Raw genomic sequence first — 17,681 nt, forward strand, 5'->3', positions numbered from 1 at the left:
GTACAACAATGGGGTAAAACACTTTGGGATGCTGTGAGATCAGATAGCTGTTACTAACCACGTTTCCATTCTCAGTTTTTATGCAAGTGAAGTCATATAATATTTTTAAAAATCACAACTTCTGTGATGGAAACAGGAAGTTTCTGTACAATTTGTATGTTCGACATGGTAGGATCTTTTTGTGTTGGTAAAATAAATTATTCTTGAAATGACTTTATGTTGCCAATTGGATTGAAACCTAGCTACTGAAGATAACAATATGATTGTTGAACCTGTGTATGTATGTCTTTTGCTGAATGATTGCAGATTTGCCAAAGTTTTAATTAGTTGATATCAAACATTTTGTACAATGCTATTATGAATCAAAACACGATGTAGCGCAACAAGATGTAATAAAAAAATTACAAAAATCCCCTTTCCTGAATGTTTACACACCTTTTACCTCTATTACCATTTGACGGTGACACTGCTCTTTGATCTCTGCCCTGTAGGGAGCTATGCCATGAGGGACCTGGTGAGTAACCTGCCCAGCGGTCAGCAGCAGCCAGCCAAGAACCTGGAGGAAGACACGGTGGTGGCCATCCTCAACACCATCCACGAGATCGTGACGGACAGCTCTGAGAACGCACGCTCCCTCATCCAGGCCCAGGCCATCGAGAAACTGGTGGCCATCAACAAGACAAGGTATGACCATTGGCTAGCACAGCTGGCTACAGTGCAGTATAGCAACAGTACAGCACTGTACAGTACAAGGCAGCATATTAGTTCAGCATAGTGTAGCACAGCACAATGCTAACGTCTGGCCGCTCACAGGTTCTAGTGTTTCGAATAGATTTGTTTGTCTTTCTTAGAATTTAATGATTGATTGATCAATCTAATCAATGACTCAATCAACAGTAGTTCTGTTCCATAGTAACTATACTATATACATGTGTAGTATGCACATACATACAGTATGTAGGCCTACATGTACATGGTCTCCCTCCCCATGAGAGCAGGTCTCTTACTGCCTCTAATCACCTACCCATTTTAATTGTTTTGACCTTGAGTTCAATTAATAACACAGTGACACATTTATATTCATGACATACACTGCTCAAAAAAATTCAGGGAACACTAAAATAACACATCCTAGATCTGAATGAATGAAATATTCTTATTAAATACTTTACATAGTTGAATGTGCTGACAACAAAATCACACAAAGATTTTCAATGGAAATCAAATGTATCAACCCACGGAGGTCTGGATTTCGAGTCACACTCAAAATGAAAGTGGAAAACCACACTACAGGCTGATCCAACTTTGATGTAATGTCCTTAAAACAAGTCAAAATGAGGCTCAGTAGTGTGTGTGGCCTCCACGTGCCTGTATGACCTCCCTACAACTCCTGGGCATGCTCCTGATGAGGTGGCGGATGGTCTCCTGAGGGTTCTCCTCCCAGACCTGGACTAAAGCATCCAGGTCTGGGAGCGAGACACATCATGGAGCGAGACATGATGTCCCAGATGTGCTCAATTGAATTCAGGTCTGGGGAACGGGCGGCCAGTCCATAGCATCAATGCCTTCCTCTTGCAGGAACTGCTGACACACTCCAGCCACATGAGGTCGAGCATTGTCTTGCATTAGGAGGAACCCAGGGCCAACCGCATCAGCATATGGTCTCACAAGGGGTCTGAGGATCTCATCTCACATTTACATTACATTTAAGTCATTTAGCAGACGCTCTTATCCAGAGCGACTTACAAATTGGTGCATACACCTTATGACATCCAGTGGAACAGCCACTTTACAATAGTGCATCTAAATCTTTTTAGGGGGGGGGGGGTGAGAAGGATTACTTACCCTATCCTAGGTATTCCTTGAAGAGGTGGGGTTTCAGGTGTCTCCGGAAGGTGGTGATTGACTCCGCTGTCCTGGCGTCGTGAGGGAGTTTGTTCCACCATTGGGGGGCCAGAGCAGCGAACAGTTTTGACTGGGCTGAGCGGGAACTGTACTTCCTCAGTGGTAGGGAGGCGAGCAGGCCAGAGGTGGATGAACGCAGTGCCCTTGTTTGGGTGTAGGGCCTGATCAGAGCCTGGAGGTACTGAGGTGCCGTTCCCCTCACAGCTCCGTAGGCAAGCACCATGGTCTTGTAGTGGATGCGAGCTTCAACTGGAAGCCAGTGGAGAGAGCGGAGGAGCGGGGTGACGTGAGAGAACTTGGGAAGGTTGAACACCAGACGGGCTGCGGCGTTCTGGATGAGTTGTAGGGGTTTAATGGCACAGGCAGGGAGCCCAGCCAACAGCGAGTTGCAGTAATCAAGACGGGAGATGACAAGTGCCTGGATTAGGACCTGCGCCGCTTCCTGTGTGAGGCAGGGTCGTACTCTGCGGATGTTGTAGAGCATGAACCTACAGGAACGGGACACCGCCTTGATGTTAGTTGAGAACGACAGGGTGTTGTCCAGGATCACGCCAAGGTTCTTAGCGCTCTGGGAGGAGGACACAATGGAGTTGTCAACCGTGATGGCGAGATCATGGAACGGGCAGTCCTTCCCGGGAGGAAGAGGAGCTCCGTCTTGCTGAGGTTCAGCTTGAGGTGGTGATCCGTCATCCACACTGATATGTCTGCCAGACATGCAGAGATGCGATTCGCCACCTGGTCATCAGAAGGGGGAAAGGAGAAGATTAATTGTGTGTCGTCTGCATAGCAATGATAGGAGAGACCATGTGAGGTTATGACAGAGCCAAGTGACTTGGTGTATAGCGAGAATAAGAGAGGGCCTAGAACAGAGCCCTGGGGGACACCAGTGGTGAGAGCGCGTGGTGAGGAGACAGATTCTCGCCACGCCACCTGGTAGGAGCGACCTGTCAGGTAGGACGCAATCCAAGCGTGGGCCGCGCCGGAGATGCCCAACTCGGAGAGGGTGGAGAGGAGGATCTGATGGTTCACAGTATCGAAGGCAGCCGATAGGTCTAGAAGGATGAGAGCAGAGGAGAGAGAGTTAGCTTTAGCAGTGCGGAGCGCCTCCGTGATACAGAGAAGAGCAGTCTCAGTTGAATGACTAGTCTTGAAACCTGACTGATTTGGATCAAGAAGGTCATTCTGAGAGAGATAGCGGTAGAGCTGGCCAAGGACGGCACGCTCAAGAGTTTTGGAGAGAAAAGAGAGAAGGGATACTGGTCTGTAGTTGTTGACATCGGAGGGATCGAGTGTAGGTTTTTTCAGAAGGGGTGCAACTCTCGCTCTCTTGAAGACGGAAGGGACGTAGCCAGCGGTCAGGGATGAGTTGATGAGCGAGGTGAGGTAAGGGAGAAGGTCTCCGGAAATGGTCTGGAGAAGAGAGGAAGGGATAGGGTCAAGCGGGCAGGTTGTTGGGCGGCCGGCCGTCACAAGACGCGAGATTTCATCTGGAGAGAGAGGGGAGAAAGAGGTCAGAGCATAGGGTAGGGCAGTGTGAGCAGAACCAGCGGTGTCGTTTGACTTAGCAAACGAGGATCGGATGTCGTCGACCTTCTTTTCAAAATGGTTGACGAAGTCATCTGCAGAGAGGGAGGAGGGGGGGGGGGGAGGATTCAGGAGGGAGGAGAAGGTGGCAAAGAGCTTCCTAGGGTTAGAGGCAGATGCTTGGAATTTAGAATGGTAGAAAGTGGCTTTAGCAGCAGAGACAGAGGAGGAAAATGTAGAGAGGAGGGAGTGAAAGGATGCCAGGTCCGCAGGGAGGCGAGTTTTCCTCCATTTCCGCTCGGCTGCCCGGAGCCCTGTTCTGTGAGCTCGCAATGAGTCGTCGAGCCACGGAGCGGGAGGGGAGGACCGAGCCGGCCTGGAGGATAGGGGACATAGAGAGTCAAAGGATGCAGAAAGGGAGGAGAGGAGGGTTGAGGAGGCAGAATCAGGAGATAGGTTGGAGAAGGTTTGAGCAGAGGGAAGAGATGATAGGATGGAAGAGGAGAGAGTAGCGGGGAGAGAGAGCGAAGGTTGGGACGGCGCGATACCATCCGAGTAGGGGCAGTGTGGGAAGTGTTGGATGAGAGCGAGAGGGAAAAGGATACAAGGTAGTGGTCGGAGACTTGGAGGGGAGTTGCAATGAGGTTAGTGGAAGAACAGCATCTAGTAAAGATGAGGTCAAGCGTATTGCCTGCCTTGTGAGTAGGGGGAAGGTGAGAGGGTGAGGTCAAAAGAGGAGAGGAGTGGAAAGAAGGAGGCAGAGAGGAATGAGTCAAAGGTAGACGTGGGGAGGTTAAAGTCGCCCAGAACTGTGAGAGGTGAGCCGTCCTCAGGAAAGGAGCTTATCAAGGCATCAAGCTCATTGATGAACTCTCCAAGGGAACCTGGAGGGCGATAAATGATAAGGATGTTAAGCTTGAAAGGGCTGGTAACTGTGACAGCATGGAATTCAAAGGAGGCGATAGACAGATGGGTAAGGGGAGAAAGAGAGAAAGACCACTTGGGAGAGATGAGGATCCCGGTGCCACCACCCCGCTGACCAGAAGCTCTCGGGGTGTGCGAGAACACGTGGGCGGACGAGGAGAGAGCAGTAGGAGTAGCAGTGTTATCTGTGGTGATCCATGTTTCCGTCAGTGCCAAGAAGTCGAGGGACTGGAGGGAGGCATAGGCTGAGATGAACTCTGCCTTGTTGGCCGCAGATCGGCAGTTCCAGAGGCTACCGGAGACCTGGAACTCCACGTGGGTCGTACGCGCTGGGACCACCAGATTAGGGTGGCCGCGGCCACGCGGTGTGGAGCGTTTGTATAGTCTGTGCAGAGAGGAGAGAACAGGGATAGACAGACACATAGTTGACAGGCTACAGAAGAGGCTACGCTAATGCAAGGAGATTGGAATGACAAGTGGACTACACGTCTCGAATGTTCAGAAAGTTAAGCTTACGTAGCAAGAATCTTATTGACTAAAATGATTAAAATGATACAGTACTGCTGAAGTAGGCTAGCTGGCAGTAGCTGCGTTGTTGACACTACACTAATCAAGTCGTTCCGTTGAGTGTAATAGTTTCTACAGTGCTACTATTCGGGGGCTAGCTGGCAGTGTTGTTTACGTTACGTTGCGTTAAAAGAACGACAATAGCTGGCTAGCTAACCTAGAAAATCGCTCTAGACTACACAATTATCTTTGAAACAAAGACGGCTATGTAGCTAGCTATGTAGCTAGCTACGATCAAACAAATCAAACCGTTGTACTGTAATGAAATGAAATGAAAATGTGATACTACCTGTGACTGCGACCGGGTTGTTGAATTCGATTCAGTAGACGTTGGCTAGCTGTTAGCTGTTAGCTGTTGGCTAGCTAACAGAGTCTCCTGCGGAGCGAAGTGCGATGCGACCGCTCGCTCCAACCCGGAAGTAGTACTCGGTACCTAATGGCAGTCAGGCTACCTCTGGCGAGCACATGGAGGGCTGTGCGGCCCCCCAAAGAAATGCCACCCCACACCCCACATGACTGACCCATCGCCAAACCGGTCATGCTGGAGGATGTTGCAGGCACCAGAACTTTCTCCACGGCGTCTCCAGACTCTGTCACGTCTGTCACATGTGCTCAGTGTGAACCTGCTTTCATCTGTGAAGAGCACAGGGCGCCAGTGGCGAATTTGCCAATCTTGGTGTTCTCTGGCAAATGCCAAACGTCCTGACGGCGTTGGGCTGTAAGCACAACCCCCACCTGTGGACGTCGGGACTTCATACCACCCTCATGGAGTCTGTTTCTGACCATTTGAGCAGACACATGCACATTTGTGGCCTGCTGGAGGTCATTTAGCAGGGCTCTGGCAGTGCTCCTCCTGCTCCTCCTTGCACAAAGGCGGAGGTAGCGGTCCTGCTGCTGGGTTGTTGCCCTCCTACGGCCTCCTCCACGTCTCTTATGTACTGGCCTTTCTCCTGGTAGCGCCTCCATGCTCTGGACACTACGCTGACAGACACAGCAAACCTTCTTGCCACAGCTCGCGTTGATGTTCCATCCTGGATGAGCTGCACTACCTGAGCCACTTGTGTGGGTTGTAGACTCCGTCTCATGCTACCACTAGAGTGAAAGCACTGCCAGCATTCAAAAGTGACCAAAACATCAGCTAGGAACTGAGAAGTGGTCTCTGGTCACCACCTACAGAACCACTCCTTTATTGGGGGTGTCTTGCTAATTGCCTATAATTTCCACCTGTTGTCTATTCCATTTGCACAACAGCATGTGAAATGTATTGTCAATCAGTGTTGCTTCCTAAGTGGACAGTTTGATTTCACAGAAGTGTGATTGACTTGGCGTTACATTGTGTTGTTTAAGTGTTCCCTTTATTTTTTTTGAGCAGTGTATATTCTGCAGTCTCTCAAGGACCAGGAGTGTCTGCTTTTGGTCTTATAAAATGTAACGACCCTGTCTTTTCATGTCCTCTCTGGCTTGGGAATGAATAATAGAAGGTAATATAAGCTGGATTCCTTGTCACAGTATTTCGATCTGTAGAACACTACTTAGATTGAAAAGATAAGCCCTTACCGTGCAGTGTCTGGTTTCCAGGAAACAAACTATAGTGCACTTCACCTGAATAGTAAGTACTATGAATAGAAATTCAGGAGCTGTTTTAATGATTTCCCAGTTTCTACTATATTTCACTTTCCTCATATCCCATTGAATTATCTGGTCTACTTGATCAAGTCAGCGAGCAAAGATAGCCAGAGAGAAGTTGTTTGGATAGCTGTCTCCTTCTACAACCTATTGATAATTTAAGATTAGTTTCTAGTGGGGATTTGATACCCATACTTTATTTAATACCAAATAAATGTGTTTTCTCTCCACCCGTGAGAATTACTTTGAAGTAATGGAGAACCCTCCCATGTAATTAACAGATGGGCTAAAGAGTAGCTAATGAATTGAATGAAAATAAATGTGTGCGGCCATTGGAGTATGAATTAAAAGCAAGCACCTGGGGCAACCAGTGGGAATAGATGGCTTTGAATGTGAGATTGATTGCATTTGGCTCCAGCCTCCACTTGCTGCTGGCAGCGGTTGGGCCCAATGTTCTGGGCCTGTATTCATAAAGAGTCTCAAAGTAGGAGTGCTGATCTATGATCAGTTTTGCCTTTTCAATTATAGTGAATGGACATGGGGACCTGATCCTAGATCAGCACTCCTAATCTGAGATGTTTTGTGAATACCGACCCTGATTCTCTTCCTGTCTACCTTCCTCAGCCAATCACCACGTGAGGACAAGGCCGCCTCCCACGTGCTGCAGACGGTGTGGAGCTACAAGGATCTGAGGAACGCCCTGACCAAGGAAGGATGGAACAAGAGCCACTTCCAGGTAATAGGCTGTGTAGTAGAACACACACACACACACACACACACACACACACACACACACACACACACATACACACACACACACACACACACACACACACACACACACACACACACACACACACACACACACACACACACACACACACACACACACACACACACACACACAATTAGTACAGTCATATGTCTCTACTCTCCCCCCCTCAGCCTACAGCGACCGGCGCCCCTAAAGCAACCAAGAATGGCAAGCCAGGCTATGACGACACCACTCTGCCCCTGATGGAGAAGAACCAAGGTCAGTCTGTGATGGCAGGCGAGACTGGGGATCCTCCGGGCCTGGCCTACTGTGGTGAACTGAGTGAGGAAACCATAGATATTAATAACTGCTCTATATCTATGGAGCAAACTGTGATGCTGTTACTGTGTGTCTGTTTGTATCAGAAGCCATGATTAGAACTAGTGTTTAGGGGGATGGTTCTATCTATCTGCGCTTTGCTTTGTCTGTCTCACTCATATCCATTTACCTACTGTTGGAGGGCTGTGCTTGAAACCTTTGTGCTGCAGTGTTTGGTTATCTTTATGTGTAAGTCGGTTCTTTTTGGGATGGTGTCGTTGGGAGAATGATGCATCATGGGTAGATTTATCTAATCCAATAGTGTGTTCTTTAATGCAAATCCAAGCATGTATATTAGGATATATGCATAGAGGGAGGTACGGAAGCAGCCTAAAACACGAAACATCTCATTGACAGAGGAGTCGAGAGCATGACAGTACTTCTCTTGTCATCTTGTTTCTGGTCATGTGACTTTTTTTGCAACCATGCATACACATAAAGTGTAGTTGTCATTCACACCCATTTTCAGCCCGCCTGCATTACTGCTAAAGTGTACCAGCAGACAGTGACCGAGAACCATTGGCCTGAAAGCATCATTGGCTCGTGATTAAAACAAATTGTGTGTGTGGTGCTCATGATAAAAAAATGGCATATAAATGCTTTTCAGGCACCAAGAAAAATGGAAGTGGTGATATGATACCTATGGACGAGCTTGGTCCAGGTAAGACCGAGTTTGCATGACCTCAATCGCCGACGAGGAACAATAGTAGTCTCAGATGGAATGTTCTTGTCTGTAGGAACTACTCACAGTTCTAGAACCCTAACAACACCATTGCCAACATGGACAAAAAAAAGTTTGTAGGACAAACTTTGGCAATATTGGGAATGAACAAATATATTGTTGTTATGCTCTAACAGTGTACAATGTAGTGCAGTAGTGTTTTACTTATGATGCTGTATGCAAGACCCCTCTCTTAACAAGATGTTGGTATAAGGATGGCCATTAATTCAGTAGTACAGACACAGGAGCAACAGGAGGTGTGGGCAATTCTCTAATGACTGTGTTCAAAACCTGGCAAACTTTAATGTTCTCCTCAGTGCTCCTCTTTTCAATGAAAATGTAAACACAATTGTCTCGTTTCGTCTCTTACTAACGAGTTCTTCCTCCACATCAGATATGCACAGCTCCACTCCTGGAAGGCTGCATGCAGCTTATACATCTGTAGTTTCCATCAATGTGTTTAACAGTGCTATATTTCTGTGATCCTCTCTCTCCTCATTAGATGGCTACTCCACCATCGACCAGAGAGACAAAGACTGCAAGTACAAGAGTAGTGGAGACGGGTCAGTGGACCTGTCAGAACGCGAGCCATTAAAGGTACGTCTGGTCTAGACCGACCCGTAACAGCTCACACCGCACAGTTACAGCTATGCTATAGGTGACTAAGGGATCAGGCTATTAAAACACACAAGTCATGATACTCTGTTTCTGTTAAGGTAGCCTGAATCCATCTCTTCCAGTGCCCTTGCCCATTTCTCAATGCCATGGCCTTTTGATTTCCTGAAGAGGAATCTGGATTTTCATTTTCTGCAGCAGCAGTTAATGTTGTTGTCTGTCGAGCCTGGTGCCACTCATCTGGCAGTCCAATTTACTGACAGCTAAGCAGCAGATAATTGAGTGTAAGCTTTGTGATTGTGAAAGTAATTAATCTGGGACTGATTAAAAGAGTCCTGCCCCTCCATCTCCACTTCTCCTCATAGATCGAGAACAGAGGCCTGGTTCACACACTCACTCACACACACAAGCCTGCATCGTAAGTGGCTCAGTATCCATCGCTAGAGAAAACTCAGAGTAAATGAGAGGGAGAGCGAGAGATTGAGGATGAGTTATTCACTGTTGAACCAGGGTGACCTTCAGTCCAGTCCTGTGTTTCCCATCACAGGATTATATTCTCACGCTCTGATTGGTCAGTGTGGCGTAAGGACTGAAGGTGGTTTGATAGGTCAAGCATACGAACACAGTTAGAAGTCCTCTTGGTTAATGAAGAGTTACCATGAGTTCAGAATCAGACATCATGATAGTATCAAGAGGTAGAATTGGAAAATAGGTGTTTTGCTGACCTTCTCTGCTTACCATGTGTAGAATGGCAGCTATGCAGACACGTTGCAGCTTGAAGATACAAATGCTTGTCAAGATACAGTATGCTGCAAAAGCTCCAGAAGCAAATTAGCCATCAGACAGGACTGGAGATGGCAGATATCTCCTCTCATGTTTATAGCTCCCATCCCTCTCATGTTTTGAAATTACTTCAGCACAGCAACAACTTTCTCGACCTCCAGAACCCTGAAACCAAAATGCAACTCTGCTGTTTGAACTGCTCTCTCCCACTCTGTTTTTGTTTGTTTGCATGTGTCGGTTGGTTTGTTGTGTTTAATCACTTTTTCGGACTCAAAAAACATCTTCCTTTATGCTAAGGAACTAACCCTGGCTTTCCACACCTCAGTATGGATGATATTTATCGACCTCTTTGTTTTTCTGTTAACCCCTTGTCCCGTTGCTGCAGAATGACACAAATAGGAAACACTATGTCAGGAGTAACAGGCCTGCAGTCAAACTGGTGGATGCTTGTGACGTTAAACCTCAGCCTGTTGACTCCTGGGTCTAAATGCATGCATGGTAGGTCTTACAAATGTTAGTTTTCCACTTTCTGGATTGTTAGTCTCCTTTCTTTGTTAGCTCCACCACCACCACCACCACCACCACCACACTGGTTCTGTTTTAACCCTCACACACGCCACTTTCTGTTTTTTTTTTATCTGTGCTTGGACCTGCTTGACCCAGAGTAGTTGGCTTATGACACCAAACTTGAGAAAAGCTGGATGAAATTTCATAATTTTCACAGTTGTGGAGCACCTGCCTGATTCAAACCCATCTGTTGCAAAACAGACAGACTCCCTTGACTATTCCAGATGAAATTATGTCTGTTCTAAATTATGAAAGGGATTAAATCTAGACTTTAGATGGAATACACACACACACACAAACACAATTCCTCCCAGTGTAGCTGTAATGAAAAGCTGTGGGAAGAACATGGTGTATCATCTCCCTGTCAGCAGTAATCAACACACCGTTCCCTGGGACAGAGAGCTCCTCCAGATAAATAATGGATGCCTGGATGAACACACACATCAGCTCCTCCTTCCCGGTTATGTCTACAGTCTGTGGTAGGCTAGGATAGGCTAGCTGCTCTGGGTTAACATCACGAGAGCTCACTATTGGGGATCCTCTCATCACTTGCTCATTCATCTCTTTGCTCCTGTTCCGTCACTAATAACTGAGTGTATCTGCTCTGGGTGAGAAGCTGTGGTAGGTGGCTGATCATCAACAGCTCTATGGAGGTGAAGGGCTATCTTTCTTCCTTGCTGTACGTCTCTTTATTCTCTCATTGCTTCCCCATAACTCTTAGTGTCCTAGGTAAGGGATCAACCATACTGCTTTGATTGACTCCTCATGTGGTGCTCTGAAACGCAAACTGAAATATGACAATGATCATCCGTACAGAATGAAGTGCTGAAAACAATTGAGTTTATATAATAACTGTGAAAACAGGTTGTGATCACCATATTAAGATCTAGTCAAGTCAAAGCTAATGAACAAAATAACAGATCTATTATAACAAAGACATGCTTAGAATGGACAGAGTAATGGACATTGAGTCAATCAGGTAAGATAGAGTAATCATACGAATGGCCTGCTTCATTTGTGTGTTAATCAAGCTGGCTTTATGCAGTAGCTGCCATTCAAACCTATCATCAAAGCATCCCTCTCGCTGTCTGTTACATTGGATTTGACATCTGTCAAGCATGTATGAATATAGTGATTTTTGTATTGTGATTTTGATTATGCAATACCATGTGGTCATTGTGCCCTCGGACTTACTTTAAAAGCTTGATTATTCAACTGCTTTAAACACCATGCCTGCGTCCAAAGGCACCCTATTCACTTTGAAGTGCACTATTATTGACCAGTGCCCATTTGGCTCCAGTAAAAATAAGTACACTATATAGGGAATAGGGTGCCTTTTAGTACACAAGCCTGCTCTCTTATAGGTTTTCTGCTCTTGACATAACCACCTGTGTCCCCCCTCCCTCCCTGTTCTCCTGTGTTCTAGGCTTAAATAACGACAGCGTAACACCTAAACTAGAGGATCTCCCATGTCATCACTGCCATAACACATGGAACTCATTTTGATGTTGACTCGTCAGCAGATAGACTTTGTAAAAGAAAGAAAAAAGAAACAATCATCCGACAACCAATGTTTCATGCTTTTGAATCAGTAAATGAAATGATGTATAAAAAAAGAAAGAAAAGAAAATCTAAAAACGACTACTTGTCATATCTACATTCCCCACTGGATGGACAGGTGTAGGGTACCCTAACAGCAAGGACTCTGACTGGAGCAGCACTGCATGGTGTCAGGATGGAAGAGAGGAAGCAGTTGTTGTCATAGAGATACAAGTATTCTAGAGCTCTATCTCTATGGCAATGTACGGATGACTGGTGGTGGGGGAGAGAAGGTGATGAGAAGGTGATGTTTGTTGGGAGGAAAGGAAGTGTGTTGGAAAGGAAAGGAGATAGTTTGCTTCAAATAGTATTTTTTTCTATGTTACAATTTAGCCTTTTGTTTAGGTTTTGTTTTTGTTGGTTTGTCTTTCGTCGAGGCACAGTAAATTGTTTTTGTTTGTAAAATTATTTTTATTATTTTTCTTTTGCTGGTCTTTGTTTTTGTTTGGGTTTTCCGGATTGAAGAAGTGTGGACTGGTGTGGTAGATGAAGGTTGGGTTGGTTTGAAGGACTTGATGCTTGAAGGGCACTTAAAGGAACTGTATACCTGCAAGTGTTGATTGGACTTAAGGAAGTGAAATGACGTGCATTTGGTTGGGTTACTTATAGCTGTTGAGCAAAACAAAATGAAAATATATTTTCAGTATTGACACAGACTAGAGATATGTGTTTGCCGACAATATATGAATTGCTTGGTTGGTTGCAGTTGAAGAGGATTTAAGACATTTTGTTTATAAATGGATTGTGTTAATGAAGGAATGGAAAGTACATGCTCCTGGTGTCAAAGGGTAGAATCTAAAAGCATTTTATATTTGTGTTGGTTTTATAAATGTATATTAGGGTCAAAGAAAAACAAAAAGAGAACAGAGAAAACAATAGACACGTCTTAGTTGTGTACTCATAATAGGTTGTTTGGGAAGCACATTCATTGGATAAAATATCATGTTTGTAAACAGAAATAACCACATAATTTAAGTGTCAAATCTGTAGTCATGCTGATCACATATTTATATTTTGTACTGTCAAGAGAAAACAAAACAAAACAAGAAGAGCTGTTATTCAGCTTTCTTTTTAAAGGCGAGTTGAACTGATGACCTGGTCTCCAAATCTTTCAAGGAGATGAATAGAGGGGGGAGGGGGATGGTTCAGCAGTGATCACTCAAGAGATAAGACTGAGAGAAAAGAGGGAGGGATGGATGGATGGATACAGCAGCAGGAATAGACAGAAGATGTTAGACAGAAGTGTTCCAATTCCCTTCACATTTCACACTGCAATTTATATGAAGTCGCTGAGAACCTGAAAACATGCTTTGATTTCACTAATGCATCTTTAAAGAACTATTTGAAACAAGCATGAAAAAATGTACAAATGTTTATATTATATTATTTTTAAGTGCCAGTTTTTGTGGTGTAATTGGATATTAGTCATTTATATCTGGAGAGGAGAGCAGTTTTCCTGTGGTTCAAGGCAGAGTTTGCATCACGTATGATGTATACAACATCTGTTTGATTATTATATTTTTTTGTGCCCTCTTCTAGGGGCAGTTGAAATGTAGTAGTGCAGATGATTACGTCATTGTCTTTTAAAAAGAGACGAGAAGAAAGGCTGAACTACACATGTGGTTAAAGGTTTAGTAGTGGTTTTGTGATTGTTTTATCTCCATCTCCAAGTGGACTCTCCACTATGAACCTATTCTGGGACTGGTGAGGGAACCCTCCACTATTGGACAGCTTAACTCATGCGTCAGCTATAGGCAAATGGCATGTGCCTGCGTTGAATGCCGAATTTCTTTGTGATGTGACTTTATAAAGCTTGCATATTTTACACAGTGTGTACAAAGACTTATGTGATAAAATAAAAATGTAAAGTACATGTTTTAATAAACATTTGATTTCAGAGAAAAGCATTGTAATAATAGCCCCACGTTAACGTCCTCCATGTCCACATACGTCCTCAAAACTGTGTGCTTTTCATTGGATTGTTAATCTTTGACTGTCTATTCCTGACTGCATTTTGTAGTACCCAACCAGAGGACCTGGTGTTGTATTTCTATACATATGAGTCCATGGGCTTGTTTGTGGACTGTGCTAACTGTGCTGTGAAAGAAATGCAAGAAAATGGGGCAGCAATTGAATCAAATGAGCAAGACCTACCTGTGTAGATATCACTGATTCAAACTCTTCAAAATAAAGTAACTGTACTGCTCAGTAGCAAATGTGTTTGTAACTATCATGTGCCTTAACATTTTCCATGGTACATAAAGATATCATTGTGTTTTATATAACTCTTTATCCCTCCGCCGTTCCTTCTTCCTCCTCATCCCCTTATACCTCTCCTTTTCTCTTCTGTCAGCCTCCCTCCCTACAGTATATCTCTCCCCTTTCCCTTCATTTTACACACTCACACATTCACCCACTCTGTCCTCAGTGTAGACTAGACTGTTGGTGGGTTTTTGCTTTGTATGAAATTGTATTATAAACTTTTAAAAGATAGAGACATAAAACATGGTTTGAGTTCATAGAAGAGTACATTAATGCTTTCGTAGCTATCAGAGCGATGCCACAGTGACAGAATGTATTATGTTGATTTTACTAAAACCCAGAGGCAAGTGTTACACTTGTTCAAATAACGTAGAAAAATACTGATTTGTAGAGTATCAATTTGGTGTGTTTTCAATAAACCATGCCTGGAAAGAACATGCTGCCTGTGAATTTTGTGTTGATATTCCATTTCAAGAAGACCAAGGATCTATACAGCTTCATGAATTTTTACCTCAAGCTGAAATCCATTCCCAATAAATAATATATTGTAGAAGTTGTCACTAATGTCACATTGTCATATGGTTAAAAGAGACTCATGCTACTGTCGTGTCTTTGGCATCATTAAACTTAAGACTGTTATTTTATCAAATCAATTCAGTAATTATTATTATGTGATTAAACTAATCACGTAAATGTAATTAACTAGGATGGTTGGGCACCAATAAAAATATTCAGATTACAAAGTTATAATTTTCCTAATATAACTTTCAAACATTTTAACATCTGATCCATTAGTCTTCTAATTAATGAGTTATTCTTTACCTCACGTTAGTCCCATTCCAAACATTGAAAATAGTTGGTTATCTGCACGAACCCAGTCTTCACTATGAGTCATCCATACATCAATTGTCTGAATCATTTATTTATTAACTAATTAAATAATCACAGAAATGCTCAAACAAACAAACAAAGTAGATATGGTTACAAGGAAATTATAGGGGATGTGCCCTAGTGGGCTTAACCGGTATGGCGGCTTGGTAGACAAAGGGACTGAGAAGAGCGCGAAAGACTAAATACACTACACAGTTGATAATTATAACCGTTGAAATGCTACACCTTTGCACATGAACACTCACTCATTCTGGAATAATTGCAATAACTATATATATTTACGCTCAGTGTGTCATCGTGATCTCTGTTGGAATCGTCCTTTCTGTTGGAAGTTCATCCGCCCGTCTATCGTGGTTAGAATAGATACTTCAGAGTCCCATTCAGAAATGTTGTTATAGAATAGGTGTTTCGGCGGATGTCGGCCTTCGCATTCAATGGTATAGAATTCCTAGCTGCAGACTGGTAATTAGTATCAAAGATTTGCTCTGATTCTGTCGGTATTGATAGTTTCAGAGTTTCAACAACCATTACAACCTTAGCTTATACTCAGGTTTATAGTCTCTACTCAAACCTTAGCTCCCTCTGTGATTGAGGTACTGGTCTGCTGGGAAGTTCTCAAGGTGGGGGTTATATCCAGAACCGTAGGAAAGGGCTGTCCCATGATGCCAGATCAATGTCTTTGCTCATGGGGCGGGCCTATGACTTAGTTAATCTCCAAAGGGAATTTGAGTTTCCTTCATTAAACAGTTTAAACTCACATTACATAATTTCACAAATAGTTTAATCTTTGCTCATTCATTTTATACAAAAATTAGATGCAAGCCTCACAACTGAGACTCTTGTATAAACAGAGTTATGGTAATGTGGCTGTATTGTCTCTCGTGAGTTTCACAAACATTAAACGATTCTCCCCCGACCGTGTGCACATTCTCCAAAACATGGACATTGTTCAGTTCTCAAGTTCTATGATGGAGAAGAGGTTCATTTGTTCTCCTGTGAAACCTTCTCTCTCTACACTCTGGCCATGATGAGAGAGACTCCTCAAGAAATGTATTACCTGCCATAACAGAGCCTGGTTGTAGGGGGAAGAGAGAGAGGTGGTGAGAGAGAGAGGGATGTTGCAGAGAAAACCCCATCAAAGAAATTGGTCAGTTGAGAGCTCCAAAGATGAACAGAGGACCAACGTTACAGTAAAGAAAGGAGGTGACAAACGACTGATGACAAACTTGTCAGTCAGTTCCAGGACAGGCTCTTCAGGTTCAGGCAGGTTCAGGCACCACCTTTTCAACCAGTTTTGGCGATGGTTAAGGAGAGGGACCCAGAAGTTAAACGGCTGCACTTCTTCAGCAACGGGCCAACAAGCCAGTATAAACAGAAGGGAAACTTCTTCCTCTTTTCGATTGAACCATTCAAGCGAGGCTTCCACGACATAAGCTGGAATATATCCGAGGCCAGCCATGGCAAAAGGGCTCCAGATGGTGTTGGCGGGATCCTGAAGAGATCAGCCGACAGCCTGGTGAGCCTAGAAGAAGACATTCCGATACTGAGGCACTGTTCAACAAGCTGAAGTGTCTTGAATCACCAATATAGCTCTTCTTTGTCAGCGAGAATGGTGTCAACACAAACGTGCAGGAAATGCTTGAGGTAGGTGTGTGCACACACACACACACACACACACACACACACACACACACACACACACACACACACACACACACACACACACACACACACACACACACACACACACACACAGAGAGAGAACTGCTTTTTTGCATGTCAATTTTCAAACTGTGAGAAGGAGATCGTGTCTAGTGGCTGTGTGACTAGTGGAGTGTTTTCAACGTTTTTCTAATCTCAGTATATTGTCTGATCTCTTCTCAGGTAACCCATCTAAGTGGAAAAAGTCCACTTGGAGGTGCATGGAGTGGAGCGGAGAAAAGGTGAGAGGGGTTGAGTGGGAAGGGTTTTGGAAGGGAATGAGGTGGAGGAGAGGCGAGAGGGAAGAAGGAGGAGGCACTTTTTAAAGGTTCATGTGTCCTTATACAGTACCAGTCAAAAGTTTGTTAACACCTACTCATTCCAGGGTTTTTCTTTATTTTTGCTATTTTCTACATTGTAGAATAGTGAATACATACATCTAAGCTATGAAATAACACATATGGAATCATGTAGTAACCAAAAAATAGTGTTAAACAAATCTAAATATATTGTATATTTGAGATTCTACGAAGTAGCCACCCTTTGCATTTATGACAGTTTGCACACTCTTGGCATTCTCTCAACCAGCTTCATGAGGTAGTCACCTGGAACACATTTCAATTAACAGGTGTGCCATGTGAAAAGTTAATTTGTGGAATTTCTTTCCTTCTTAATGTGGCTGAGCAAATCAGTTGTGCTGTGACAAGGTAGTGGTGGTATACAGAAGATATCCCTATTTGGTAAAAGACCAAGTCCATATTATAGCAAGAACAGCTCAAATAAGAAAAGATAAACGACAGTCCATCATTACTTTAAGACATGAAGGTCAGTCAATCCGGAAAATTTCAAGAACTTTGAAAGTTT

General features: G+C 44.1%; 1 protein-coding gene across 20 annotated transcripts in view; it reads left to right on the forward strand.

Annotated features, from left to right (window-relative positions):
• The window catches only part of LOC118358464 (splicing regulator ARVCF-like), a 366,019-nt gene extending 351,359 nt beyond the window's left edge, over positions 1-14,660 (forward strand). For 12 of the 20 annotated variants that reach the window (XM_052479027.1, XM_052479028.1, XM_052479020.1 and 9 more), the window contains 7 exons: positions 492-684; positions 7,171-7,282; positions 7,492-7,642; positions 8,286-8,339; positions 8,902-8,996; positions 10,183-10,295; positions 11,791-14,660. In XM_052479027.1, the coding sequence (XP_052334987.1) occupies positions 492-684; positions 7,171-7,282; positions 7,492-7,642; positions 8,286-8,339; positions 8,902-8,996; positions 10,183-10,284 (707 nt within the window). In that variant the 3' untranslated portion in view covers positions 10,285-10,295; positions 11,791-14,660. The remainder of the gene's footprint in view (positions 1-491; positions 685-7,170; positions 7,283-7,491; positions 7,643-8,285; positions 8,340-8,901; positions 8,997-10,182; positions 10,296-11,790) is intronic. The other 8 variants (XM_052479024.1, XM_052479025.1, XM_052479035.1 and 5 more) reach the window with 6 other exon arrangements.
• Positions 14,661-17,681: the final 3,021 nt, after the last annotated feature.

Source organism: Oncorhynchus keta, chromosome 25, assembly GCF_023373465.1.
Source record: "Oncorhynchus keta strain PuntledgeMale-10-30-2019 chromosome 25, Oket_V2, whole genome shotgun sequence".
NCBI lineage: Eukaryota > Metazoa > Chordata > Actinopteri > Salmoniformes > Salmonidae > Oncorhynchus > Oncorhynchus keta.